This window comes from Hippopotamus amphibius, chromosome 7 (genome assembly GCF_030028045.1).
Source record: "Hippopotamus amphibius kiboko isolate mHipAmp2 chromosome 7, mHipAmp2.hap2, whole genome shotgun sequence".
Taxonomy (NCBI): Eukaryota; Metazoa; Chordata; class Mammalia; order Artiodactyla; family Hippopotamidae; genus Hippopotamus; species Hippopotamus amphibius.
In genome coordinates, this window is record NC_080192.1 from 127,514,995 (window position 1) to 127,528,532 (window position 13,538).

A 13,538-nucleotide genomic window follows, 5' to 3' on the forward strand; every position below is an offset into this window, starting at 1 on the left:
AAGAGAGTGAATGGAAATGAGAATGACAGTAAAGGAAAACACAGGAGGTTTTCCTAGATAAATTGCTTGCATTTGCACCAAGAAACAATGGAAGGACATACAAGAAATAAGAATGGTTAACCATAGATACAGGACAGAAAAAAGACAAATGAGAGTGAGATATCTCAATGTTTATCATCATTTTGACTTTTGAGCCACAATCCAAAGAATTGTCTTTATGTTTTGAAAAAATAATTATGCCTTAAAAACCATACACTGTCAAAATATAAAACTGTTCAATGATTTTGAGAAAATATCTGCTAGATAACACTACCAAAACTTAACAGTGAGCTAACAAATTCTCTAACACATACCATGAAAAATGGAAGCAACTGGACTGCAATATCACAAGACATATACTACTGTGCAAAATTTGCATCTAAATTGAATTTAGACAACCATGTACTTTAGCCTGTGGCAGGAAAAAAGTGGCAACAAGTCTGAAACAAAAAAGGATGTTCTGATATTCAAAAAGAGGCTCCAACTCCTTGGACACCAGAAGGACTGATTTTTAGACCAAATAAGAAAAAGTGTTCACTTCTAGGATTTGACCTATTTTCTTATAACACATAACATTCCTCTCACGTGGGTCAAAGCCCTAGGCCAAATCTAAACTCTTCTTCTTGACACCCTGGAGAGTAACAGGCCCTTAGCGCTGATCTTAGTCTTTACCGTATATCTCTCCAACCCCTTCCCATAATTAGTCCACTGTCATATACCCCTTGTCTCCTCTTGGCCAAACAGGGCTCCTTCCCTCTATGAGCCATTTATTCTAAACCAAAGCCTTCCAAGCTGGGTTCTGCAGAAGTACACTTGGGGCCACGGAGGAGAAAAATAAAAGTATCAAGGAGAAGGCTAAGTAGACAAGGCTTTGGGCTCACTAACCCCAGTTACTCAAAGCAATTCCATTTGTAATTATTTTATATACTGGTGTTTTGCATAAGCTTTTATTTGGGGAAAAAAAAAAGTAGGTGGGGAGAGGGGTTCTACTGCTACAGAAACAAACTGAAAACACTTACCTAAATACTAAACTACTACACATGAACTAACAAAGTGGAAACACACTGGGCAAAGACCAAACAAAAAAGTAATCTGGGAATTCAGATTACCCTTGGAAGTAGTCTAAAATTAAGAAGTGTCCTTAAAGAACTTCTGAAAAAGACTGTCACTCTAGGACCTACATAAATCCAAACACTGAAGCTAGATCAGGTGTACTCCATCTCCAAGGATAAAGGAGCAAAATATTGTCTATTATGTTCTCACTCAACTGTGTTTACTTTTCTGTAGGTAGTAAGCACAGTATCAGACATAATGGTTCAAAATTAATGCAAGTTTCTGCCTCACCTTCCGATCATCAGGTACGAGATCCTGAAGCACCTTTCTCTTAGGCCATTCTTTGGCCAGTTCAGCAGAGGCCAGTTCCTGCAGGTGGTACACAGCTATCTTGGCAGAACGCCTCTGAACTCGGCCCCCACTCTTTGGCTCCAAGCTCATGTCCTTCAAGCACTCTGGCTGTCCTGACTCTGGAAAGAAGGATATCTGCAAGAATAAGACATAGTAAAACACAGGCCTGAGAAATGGCTTCCGTCAGAGCCAGTGATTAAAGGCTGTCCTTCCTGCTCTAAACATCAAAAAAACCATTTGCGCGCTTGTTAACCACTAGTATAAAGCTCCACCACCTTAATGCATATTTTACTGGTAAAAAAGCTTCTCAGCAGGATAAAATATGTTGTGTTGTAATAAGTGAAAGTGGTTAAAAGTCAAGACAATATCCATATACAAAGAAATAAACCCATATACAAAAATTAATTCAAAATGGATCATAGCCCTAATGTAAACCCTGAAGTATAAAAATTCTAGAAGAAATCTAGGGAGAACATTTTTGTGATCTTGGGCATGATGGCTTTTTGATACGTCAACTTGGTTAGGCTACCGTCATCGGTTAATCAATCAAACATTAAGCTAGATGCTGACATGAAAGTATTCTTGTAAATCTAACACATGTCCGTGATCAGCTGACATTAAGTGGTGTGACTGGAAAAAGAGGCACGAGAGATTCCAAGCATGAGAGAGACTCAATACTGTTGCTGACTCGAAAATGAATGGACCATGAGCCAAGGATTGCAGGTGGCCTTTAGAAGCTGAGCACATATCCCAGCGAGCAAGGAAATGAGGTACTATACCTGCATGAAACTGAATTTTTGAACGATATTTATTTATTTATTTATTTATTTATTTATTTATTTTTGGCTGTGTTGGGTCTTCACTGCTGTGGACGGGCTTTCTCTAGTTGTGGTGAGCAGGGGCTACTCTTTGTTGTGGTGCGCAGGCTTCTCAGTGCGGTGACTTCTCTTGTTGCAGAGCACAGGCTCTAGGTGCATGGGCTTCAGTAGTTGTGGCACAAGGGCTCAGCAGTTGTAGCTCACGGGCTCTAGAGCACAGGCTCAGTAGTTGTGGCGATGGGCTTAGTTGCTCCGAGGCATGTGGGGTCTTCCTGGACCAGGGCTTGAACCCATGTCCCCTGGATTGGCAGGTGGATTCTTAACCGCTGTGCCACCAGGGAAGTCCTGAATGATCTTAATGAGCCCAGAAACAGATCCTCCCTTCGAGCCTCCAGAAAGGAACAGCCCTACCAATAGTTTGATTCCAGTCTGGTGAGGCTCTACGTCGCAGGGGAACCCACTGAGCCGTGCTGTAACCTTGACTTCTGGCCTAATAAACTGTGAGATTATACAGTTGTGTTTTTTAAGCCACTAATTTTACGGTAATTGCTTTAATGCAGCAAGAGAAAATTATACATTGGATTGGGCAAAGATATCTTAGATACAAAAACAAAAGCGTTATTCATAAAAAGAAAAAAAAGATAAACTGAACTTTATGAAAATTAAGAATTCTGCCCTTTGAAAAACACTATAAAAAATGCAAAGATAAACTACGGACTGGGAGAAAATATCTGCAAAACACCTATCTGCTAAAAGACTCGTGTCCAGAATATATAAAAATCTCAAAATATATTTAAAACTTAATAGCAAGACAACAAAAACTCCAACAATAAAATGAACAAAGGGTTTCAGCAGACACTTCACTAAAGAAGAAACTTCACTAAAGACTAACATTGCCAATAAGCACATGAAAAGATAGTTAATATCATTAGTCATTAGGGAAACGCAAATTTAAACTGCAGTAAAATACCATTACATACTTATTAGAGTGGATTTAAAAAATGAACCTGACAACAGCGAGTGCTGATAAAGATGCAAAGCAAGTAGGATCCTCACGCTTTGCTGGTGAGAATGCAAAATGGCACAGCCACTTTGGAAAACTGTCTGGCAGTTTCTTATAAAGTTAAACATACATTTGTCATATGACCTAACAATCCCATTCGTAAGTATTTACCCAAGAGAAATTAAAACTCATTTTCATAGAAAAACCTTTAAGTAAATGTTTATAGCATCTGATTCATAATTGCCAAAAACCAGAAGCAACTCAAATGCTCTTCATTTGGTGAATGGGTAAACAAATTGTGAGACATCTATACAATGGAATCCTAGAAAGAAACAAAAGAAATAAACTAATGATATGTGCAACACATGGGTAAATCTCAAATGCATTATGTTAAATGAAAGAAGCCAGACTCAAAAGGGTATATGCTTTATGATTCCATTTATATGACATTGCAAAAAGGCAAAGCTATGGGGAAGGAAACAGATGCCAGGGGTTGGGGGTGGGAAGACCAACTGACTACAAAGGGACACAAAGAATTAGGAGGGCATGATCAAATTGCTCTATATCTTGATTGTGGTGGTAGTTACATGACTGTACATGACTGTAAGTTTCTGTCAAATAACTGTACACTAAGTGGATATTAATTACCACATGTAAGTTATATCTTAACACACACCAAAAAAAAAAAACAAAAACGAGGTAGGGGAGCCTAGAAAAGTAATCGAGAAGAGAAAAAGTCGAGACAAAAAAATTGAAATAGGGGGACTGGCTGGATAGAGTCCCGTAAAATTTAATTTTGCCTTAAGCTTTAAAAATACAGTAATGAGTTTATTTCTGTCCAGACTATACAATGAACTTTGATTTCTCTAACCTAATAATGATCAAACAGCAGAAAAAAAGAGCACAAAGAACAAGGAAGAGAGAACAAAAGCATTCAAATTAAAAGGGATTACAAATGAGGAACTGAGGATGTAAGAAAGATGTAGGGATGAGCAGTCACCACAGAACAGAGCCCCAAACAGGGTCTGGAAAGTAATCAGTACTCACAGGCCCATGCTCTGACCTCAGATGATACGCAAGTCCAGCCTTCGACCTGTACGGCTTTCCACAGTGGTGACATTTCAGGGTCATCTTCTCCAGCTCTGCAGCCCCTTTGCCACATTTTCTGACATGGTACAGATATCCCATGATGCTGGTGAAGCTACTAGAGCAACTCTGAACACAGGAGAGAGGCCTATACTATAATCTTACATATTTTGATATGATCTCTAAATTTCTAAATGGCCACATCACACAAATAGACCCTCTGATATTCCTAGACCCTCTCCAACATTTGCCATTGGCACAACCCTTCCTAGTCCCTGACCCAACTGCTGTCTTATCTACCCCCAAGCACAACATTCAATCAATTTAGTCAGCATTCAGTAATCTAGAACTGCACATCTCCTCTGTGCCAGAGCTTCCTTCTTGGTCTACAATCCAACTCCACGCCAGTAGCAAACACACAGCAATTTCAAAGTTCCTCACTCGAAGTTACTGCAGTCCCCTTTACCACACTAAAGAAAGGATGACAAAGAAACTCCTTCAAACAAAGGGAAAAGGGAGAAGAACAAATTTCTGGAGGTGAGAAGGAAAATAAAGAACTGTTGATGAGTTCAGGAGACCCTGAAAAACAGAAGTCACTCTTGGGTTGCAAGATGACACAGAACCAGGTCTATAAGGGAGAAGGAGGAGACATGGAAGTGAGTAACAGAAAGACATTGACCTGAGACACCAGGCAGCAGGAGTTGCGGTCCTTGGGCTCTTACCTCGCGCATGCACCTCAGCTTCCCCAGCCTCTTGAGAACTGTTCGGAGACGTTCCCTCTCACTTGGCTCATCTATTTCATCTCCAGCCTTCAAAATGGGCTAGAAAGCAAGGGAAGCAAGCAGGCAAATGACTCATGGAAAAGACAGATACAGAAAAAAAATCCTATCATGGAGAATCAAGGACTGGACTAGCACCTAAGCTGATGCCCATGAAGTCTAGGTTATCTGACTCCTGGCTTTCTCCATCTTCTCCTAAATAGCAAAGTGAATGTAAAGGAACTAAGAGTTCAAAGCCTCTATCCCCCAGATATGAACCTTTGGGCTAACCTAAACACACAAGTACCTATGTATCCACATTTCACTGTGTGTAACTTTTCCATCTAAATGGTCTTCTTACTCACACCCCTATGAAGTCCCAGAGCCTTAGCCATCTCCACTGAGTTATCTACACTCATCCAAGTAAAAGCATCCAAATACCACATGGGCTCATATAGGACAGAAGATACTCTTACCAAACTATTATGATTTGCCATGACGTGATACTTCATCCCTGCCAGCGAACGAAGCTGTTTCCCACAATGATGACAAGTAAACATTTCCTACAAGGAAAAAATACTGCTCAGTGCCAGGCTGTTCAACAGAGAAACAGAGTGTCACAAAGTCCTATTCAACTGCTCTGGTCCGTATCTTTTTTATTTCCCAAATTCTATAATAGTCAATGGCTCTCAAAATCCCACAAGCTCATTGTCATGTCCTCAAGAATGAAGAGGTAAAGGCTATTCAGTTTCAAAATAATAAGAACTACCATTTACTGAGTGCCAGTATTTGCCAAGTAATGGGGTAGGAACCTAGCATGTAATATTTCTTTTTTATCCTCTCATGGACTACACAAGGTAGTAACTATCTCTACTTTATAAATGAGAAAACTGAGCTCCACACATAAAAAGCTAAATGACACAACTAGTAAGTGGTTGAATGAAGATTCAATCCCAAGTCTGTTAGACTCCAGAGCCTATGTTTTCTCTACGACACAATGCTGCCTTTTCTCCACAATAATCAGCATATCCAACACAGTGCCAGAGGTTTAAAGTTTTGGTAAAAAGTCATAACAGTTATGAAATGCCACAAAATATCTAACCTGTTTGCAGTTTTCCATGTGTTTCTTTAAGCCCTCTATGGTCTTTCTCCCCACTGCCTGGCAGGTAGGACAGGAGACACTGCCTTTATCCACAATTTCTAAGTACCACTGCTCCTCTAAACTGCCTACAAAGGAGAGAAAGGAACACTTACAATCTGTAGTATTCTCCAGAAACAAAAAGCACAATCCCAGATTTTAGGAAAAGTATCACAAAGTGACTTTTCCTCTTTCTGGGAGAAAGACTCTTGCTGTATATAACTTCTAGAAATAATTTTTTTCAGACGGTGAAGAGTTTCTGAAACTCCTACTCAATTCCCCACGATAAACACCATTCAAGAACCACTCCAAAGCCCAGTGGCTTAAAGAAATGAGCAATAATTTTTTTCCCAGTTTTTACTGACATATAACTGACAATGGGTAACATTTTTCATAGCAGCATGTAAGAATAGGATACTGAGATATGTAACAACCAGTTTGCTAAGTGCTTCCTATGTGTCTAAGACTTTGTTAAATGTTTTTATCCCATTTAATTTTCACAACAATTCTGACTGCCTTTATTATTCCTATTTAGAGACAGGGAAACTGAAGTTTGCAGAAATTAAGAGACAGGTCAAAAAATTAATACAGAGCCAAAACTTGAACAAATGTGACTGACCAGCGAACCCATGCCCTTAATAAGTGCCTCCCTAAAGAAATGCTTTGGTGCATCATTCCTTTACGAACAACGACAATAAAAAGGACAGAATGAGAGAACTAGATCTCACAAAGTTGCTGACAAGAAAGCATACCTGCTGCATAGGCTGGTGGTTCCTTCCGAAAACGACGAGCCTGGGCTTTCGGATTAGGCTGAGTTTTAGGCCGTTGCTTCCTCCCTGACGCAAGACAGAAACTTAAAGCCCAACACATCACCTTTGCTGACCCCTCTCTAGCACCAAAATCTCTTCCCTCCTCTTCTCAACACCCATGCCCCACTCCCTCAACCAACAGACTCCCTTAAGTCATGACAGAAGAAGAGGGTAAAATAAGGAAGGATGGCGGGACTTTCCTGGTGGTCCAGTGGTTAAGACTCCACACTCCCAATGCAGGGGGCCCAAGTTTGATCCCTCGTCAGGGAACTAAGATCTCACATACTGCAACTAAACCCGCGCACCACAACTACTGAGCCCTCACGCTCTAGAGCCTGTGTGCCACAACTAGAGGAGCCCGTGTGCCACAACAAAGAGCCTGTGCACCACAATGAAGACCTAGCACAGCCAAAATAAATAAATAAATAACAACAACAACAAAGAAGGCAGGATGGAGGCCATTCCTGGCAAAAAAATTCAAAGGGCTCAAAAGTGCTTAAGGCCAAAATCTAAGGTCCTCTTCTCTTTTACCTTCAAAGACTAAAACCCAGGCACCCAGGGAAAAACATTCACAAAGTTACTCCCTTACCATAAAGCTTGTGCTTCTTCTGAGGAAATTCTCGATAGTCTTCATCTTCTTCCTGCCTGGGTTTCCTTTTTCCTTTGGCTGATCCTCCACCTGACCCTGAAATAACATAGGAAAACAAAACAAAATCTCAGTACAGTGTATATGGGAATATCTGGGGCTGCCTTCAAGTCATCAATCACAAGACCACCAAAGGGAAAGGTCATCAGCACAGCCCTCACAGGAGTGTCTGTAACCTTTTTAGGGAAGTTTGTATAACTTTTCATTAACTGACTCAGCTTCCCCTTTCCCTTTTGTACTGTTCTCCATCCCAAGTGATCAACTGTTCCCCATGAATAATAAGATCCTTCATCAGGCACTGTGATCTGTTTGATCCTGATTTGAGGATAACCGCTCAAGATAAAGGGCTACTAAGAACCCTTCAGACTATAACCACTAATACATTCCACTTAGAATAATCCTTACACTACCCCCTAAACCCTCAACAAAAGATCTAACTAGAATAATGGGAAAGGAAGTTCAATTCATATGAAGAGGAAAGGCTGATGCCAGTGTGACCTAGAGGAGTAAGATCAGCAGAATTTCACTCAGGAAAACAGAGGGATGGTTCATGAAGCTAACAGTATGTGATAGCCTAACACCTTAAAAAAATTTCAGGGGAGTTCCCTAGCTGTCCAGTGGTTAGGACTTGGCATTTTCACTGCCACGGCCCAGGTTCAATTCCTGGCTGGAGAATTAAGCTCCTACAAGCCAAGCAGTACGGCCAAAAAAAAAAAAAAAAAAAAAGGGAAATTTAATCACTAATAAGAAACACATATGTGATACTTAATACTTTAAGAGCCGTTTACAACAGCTACTTCAAAATATAACTTTAGAGTCCTCTGTCTTTGGAATAGGATACTGATACTGATACCTTCAACATGGGAAGTAGCAGCTGGCTTGATCCTCCTCATCTTCATCCAGTAGGTAGATTTTCGGAAGGATGCTGGAAAATCACTCACTGGTTCACACGAAGAAGCAGATGATGAACCACTTAAAGAGTCATCATGAGGGATAGTGTACTGGAAACTATTATCCTTTATGGAGCACTGGGTCCTGCTACTAACATGACACAAAGAGAAATACCACAAAGGAGGGTCTGGAGTAAAGTTCCTATTAATTATATTATATCATAAGAAGATAACCAAGTTGGTTACCTGTGCAAAAAACTAAGGAGCCTGATAATGAAGACAATTTAGACTGTAATTTTTTAACAATAGTTGATCTAATACAATACATATTATTATACTTCGCTGTTATCAGCAAGTATAAACAGTCCACATAAATGATCACTCTGTAGCCAAAGAAGGCATTCCTTCCTAAATTTACCAATGAAAAGAAAGTAATGAAAGTAACAGGGTGTTCCATGACCCTTCAAAAGATCCCCTGGATCTGTAAGCAGGTATGTCCAGGCCTCCTTATTTCTCTGGCACAGGGACAGTAACCAAATAGTATTCCTGAGAATGAAGAAGGAAAAGAATAGTTTGTAGGCTCTAGTCTGATCCATCTTCCTTTTCCCTCAGCCTCTTCCCTAAACCCTGATGTCAGGGCACCCTACCTCACTTAGGCAACTTGATACTTAGATCCCATAGCTAAAGGAAGGGTGCTATCTTGTCTGAGTTAAGCTGGCCAGAAGTCTGGTATACATCTGGATCCAAATTTCCAACTCTAAGACCAGACAGTAAGTAGTTAACAAAAATTACTGACTAGCGACAAAGCATCTTCTAGGTGGCTCAAAGTATGGCAGAGCAGCAGTTGTCAAAGTGTAGTCCAAGGATCTCTGAGACATCCCTGTTCCAGCTAAGTAACTGTGTGAAGCCTGCCTTAGATTTATGGTTTAGAAAGGTCACTCTGGATGCTGTATGAAAGATGACCAATGGACCATGAGTGAAAGAAAGGAGAAGAGTTAGCAGCTTGTTGCAATAGTATGGATAAGAGATGATGAAAGCTTGAACTTGAACTAAGGTTTCGTAGTAGAGATGATAAACTGACAGATTCAAGACAACACTTTAGAGGTAGAGTTGGTAACAATTACACATAGAGGTTTGTGGTAGCAGGGAGTCAGAAGTAACACAGGAGATCATTCTTAGGAAAAAAAAAAAGTAAAATGTGATAGATGCCTACTATGGAATATTATGTAGTTGTTAGAAGCAATAAACCATTTCTACACAGCTAGAGATACGAACATAACTAAAAAGAATACTGTTGACTGAAAAAAGAAACAGAACAAGATCTACAGTACAATGTCAATTCAGTAAATTAAAAACAAATACCCAAGTAAATAGTACTAGCTATTTTATAAGGACTCATAAATATTTAAGGACAAAAATCAAACTTGTTAGTATGGTTGTCTCTGGGAGGAAGGGGATGGATGTGGGGATCGGGAAAACAATAAATAACAGGGACTTACAAGGTCAGTACGCTACAAAAAGGGAAAAATGATTCTCAGCTCTCTGTACATGAGGTCCAACATTACAAATTTAACAGAGATGTCCCAGTTCTGACATGGTGGCATATGCCCACTACAGCCCAGTCCTCCTGCTGATTACAACCGAAAACTTTGGACCTCAAAAAGTACACAAAAGCAGGTGGACTGTGGAGAAGAGTTAAAACTGGGAGGAGTGAGCCACATGGGGTGTGTTTCCCAGGTTTTTTTTTTCTCTCACATGTAGCTTTGCAACACAGGTGGGCCCCACTTGCAGACCAGCGTGGGCAGCCTAAATTCTAAGAAACTCCATCCTTCTGGCCTCAGAAACCAGGAAAAGGGGTCTCTATGGACTACAGAATGTGGGGGAATCATGGAGAAGAGACAGGCAAAGAAGGTGATCTCATATTTCTGTGTACAAATCCACAGAAATCACAGCTAACCTGAGCTATGTATGTGTGGAGCAAACCCAAACCAGCTTAGCAAAGGCTTCGAAAAGTGAAACAAGATTTAAAAAACTACACAAGTCTCAGCCTAACCCCTGAGCTACTATTGTGAGACAGATCCAAAACAATGTATCAAACGCTTCGAAAACTGAAATAAGATTTGAAAAACCTGAAAAAGTCTCAAACTAACCCCTGAGCTCTAAACCATCATAGAAAAGACTCAAAGAATGGAACTGAGATTGAATCAGTGCCTTCAGAAAGTAGGACAGAATTTATGGGCTGAACCTGAACAGGTTACCTGCTAAAATAAAAACAGCAACGTTCCCCAGAAGATCCTAAAAAGACCCATGGTCTACACAAATAACATTCACAATCTTGAGAATAAATTTCAAAATTATTCAATACACAAAGAACCAGGAAAATGTGAGCAATTCTCAAAGGACAGATGATAAATAGACATTAACCCCAAGATGATGCAGATGTTGGAACTATCAAAGGCTTTAAAGCAGCTATTATAACTATGCTCCATGACAGAAAGGAAAACACACTTGAAATGTAGGAAACTGTAGAAAGTATCAGCAGAAAAGTAGAAATCATAAAAAAGAACCAAATGAAATTTCAGAACTGAAAAATAAATAGTAAAATAAAAACTCACTGGATGGGCTAGTAATAGAATGGAGATGACAAAAGAAAATCTATGAATTCGAAGACAGATCAATAGAAATTATCCAATCAGAAGAACAAAGACGAAAGATCGAAAAACAGGGCCCCAACAACTTGTGGGTCAATATCAAAAGTTCTAACTTAAGTGTAATTGTAATCCCCAAAGAGGAAAGACTGAGGAAAATTTACTGAAAAAAAATGGTGGAAAAACTGTCCATATTTAATGAAAGACATAGATTTAAGGAGCTCGACAAACACTCAATAGGATAAACTCAAAGAAAAACACACTTAGATATATCTTAATGAAACTGTTTAAAACTGAAGATTTTTTAAAAATCCAGAAAGCAGCTGTAAAAAAAAAATGACATACTACATACAGAGAACGATGTTTCAAATGATCATGAATTTCCCAACAGAAACCAAGGACAGGAAACAGCACAACATTTTAAAATCCTGAGAGAACAGATTTATCAATCCAAAATTCCAAATTCAGTGAAAACACCCTTTAGGGATATTTCTTCAGATGAAGAAAAACTAAGAAAATCTGTTGTCAGCAGACCTGCTTGATGAAAAATGCTAAGGGAAATAACTCCAGCTGAAGGAAAAAATGACACCAGAAAGAAATTTGGAGTTTTAAAAAATTTTATTTATTTATTTATTGCCTGCATTAGGTCTTCGTTGTTGCTCAGGCTTTCTCTAGTTGTGGCGAGCGAGGGCTACTCTTCGTTGCTGTGCATGGGCTTCTCATTGCAATGGCTTCTCTAGTTGCAGAGCACGGGCTCTAGGCAGTCTGCAGCACTCAAGCCCAGTAGTTGTGACGCACGGGCTTAGTTGCTCCAATGGGGCACGTGAGATCCTCCTGGACCAAGGATCAAACCCATGTCCCCTGCATTGGCAGGCAGATTCTTAACCACTGCGTCACCATGGAAGTCCCAAGAAATTTGGATTTTTAAGAATGAAGAAAGACCAAGAGAAATGGTAAACAGCTGGGTAAATATTAAAAACTCTTTAAAGCAAAATTTTAACAGTATCTGATAAGGTTTTCAATAAATATAGATGTAATATATATGACAGCTATAATTTAATGGTCAGCAGGTAGGGGGGTTAATTAAAGGAATCTTCATGGTCTAAGGCTTCTATATTTAAGCAAAGTGGTAGGATATTAACTCTAAGTAGATGATGAAAGGGTAGGTATGTATATTATAATTCCTAAAGCAACCACTACCAAACCTCCCCTTAAAAAAACGGGGGGGGGGGGGAGGGAGAGAGAACCAAAATCAAAGAGATAAAATGAGACACTAAACATTCAAATAATCTAAAAGAAAGTATAGAGGAACAAAAAACAGGGTAGAGAGAACAAATAATTAAATGGTAGACCTAAATCCAATCATGTCAATAATTAATTTAAATGTTTATGGTATAAATATTCCAGTTAAAAGTCAGAGATTGAGAGAGCAAATAAAAAAGCAATATCCTAGTATATGCTGCCTACAAGAGGCACACTTTAAATATAAAGACATACGTAGATTGGAAGTAAAGGGATGAAAAAAATTATACCATGCCATCAGCAAACACAAGAAGGCTGTAGTGGCTATTTTAATACCAGATAAAATAGGCTTCAAGACAAAGCGTATTACCAGAGATAAAAAGGGACACTTCAGGACTTCACTGGTGGCACAGTGGTTAAGAATCCACCTGCCAATGCAGGGGACACAGGTTCAATCCCTGGTCTAAGAGGATCCCACATGCCACAGAGCAACTAAGTCCATGTGCCACAACTACTGAGTCTGCATGTTGCAACTACTGAAACCTGTGCACCTAAAGCCCATGCTCTGCAACAAGAGAAACCACCGCACTGAGAAGCCCACATACCACAATGAAGCATAGTCCCTGCTAGCCACAACTAGAGAGAAAACCCACGTGCAGCAACAAAGACCCAACGCAGCCAAAAATGAAATTAAACAAAAATCCTTAAAAAAAAGGGGACACTTCATAATAATAAAAATGACAAATCATCAGAAAGACATAATTATTCATTGCACATGTCCAACAACAGAGCCTGAAAGTACACAAAGCAAAACTGACAGAAAAAGAAAAGCAGCAGACAATTCTGCAATCAAAGCAGAAATTATAAGTCCTCCTCCTCTTAGGAACTGACGGACTAAACAAAAATTCAATACAGACAGAGACTATCTTAACTACACCATTAGCCACCTTGCTCTAGTCAACATTTATAGAACACTACGTCCAACACTACAGGATATACATTCTTTTCAAGAGCACACTGTGCATTTACAAGCTAGATCATATACTGGGCTATAAAC

General features: G+C 39.6%; 1 protein-coding gene across 6 annotated transcripts in view; it reads right to left on the reverse strand.

The window, feature by feature from the left end:
• ZNF512 (zinc finger protein 512) overlaps positions 1-13,538 on the reverse strand; it is a 35,119-nt gene that overhangs the window by 16,156 nt on the left and 5,425 nt on the right. For 4 of the 6 annotated variants that reach the window (XM_057742492.1, XM_057742487.1, XM_057742486.1 and 1 more), the window contains exons 3-10: positions 8,555-8,742; positions 7,645-7,740; positions 6,999-7,082; positions 6,211-6,335; positions 5,585-5,671; positions 5,073-5,171; positions 4,312-4,479; positions 1,384-1,578 (exon numbers count right to left, since the gene is read on the reverse strand). In XM_057742492.1, coding sequence (XP_057598475.1) covers positions 1,384-1,578; positions 4,312-4,479; positions 5,073-5,171; positions 5,585-5,671; positions 6,211-6,335; positions 6,999-7,082; positions 7,645-7,740; positions 8,555-8,742 — 1,042 coding nt within the window. The remainder of the gene's footprint in view (positions 1-1,383; positions 1,579-4,311; positions 4,480-5,072; positions 5,172-5,584; positions 5,672-6,210; positions 6,336-6,998; positions 7,083-7,644; positions 7,741-8,554; positions 8,743-13,538) is intronic. The other 2 variants (XM_057742488.1, XM_057742489.1) reach the window with 1 other exon arrangement.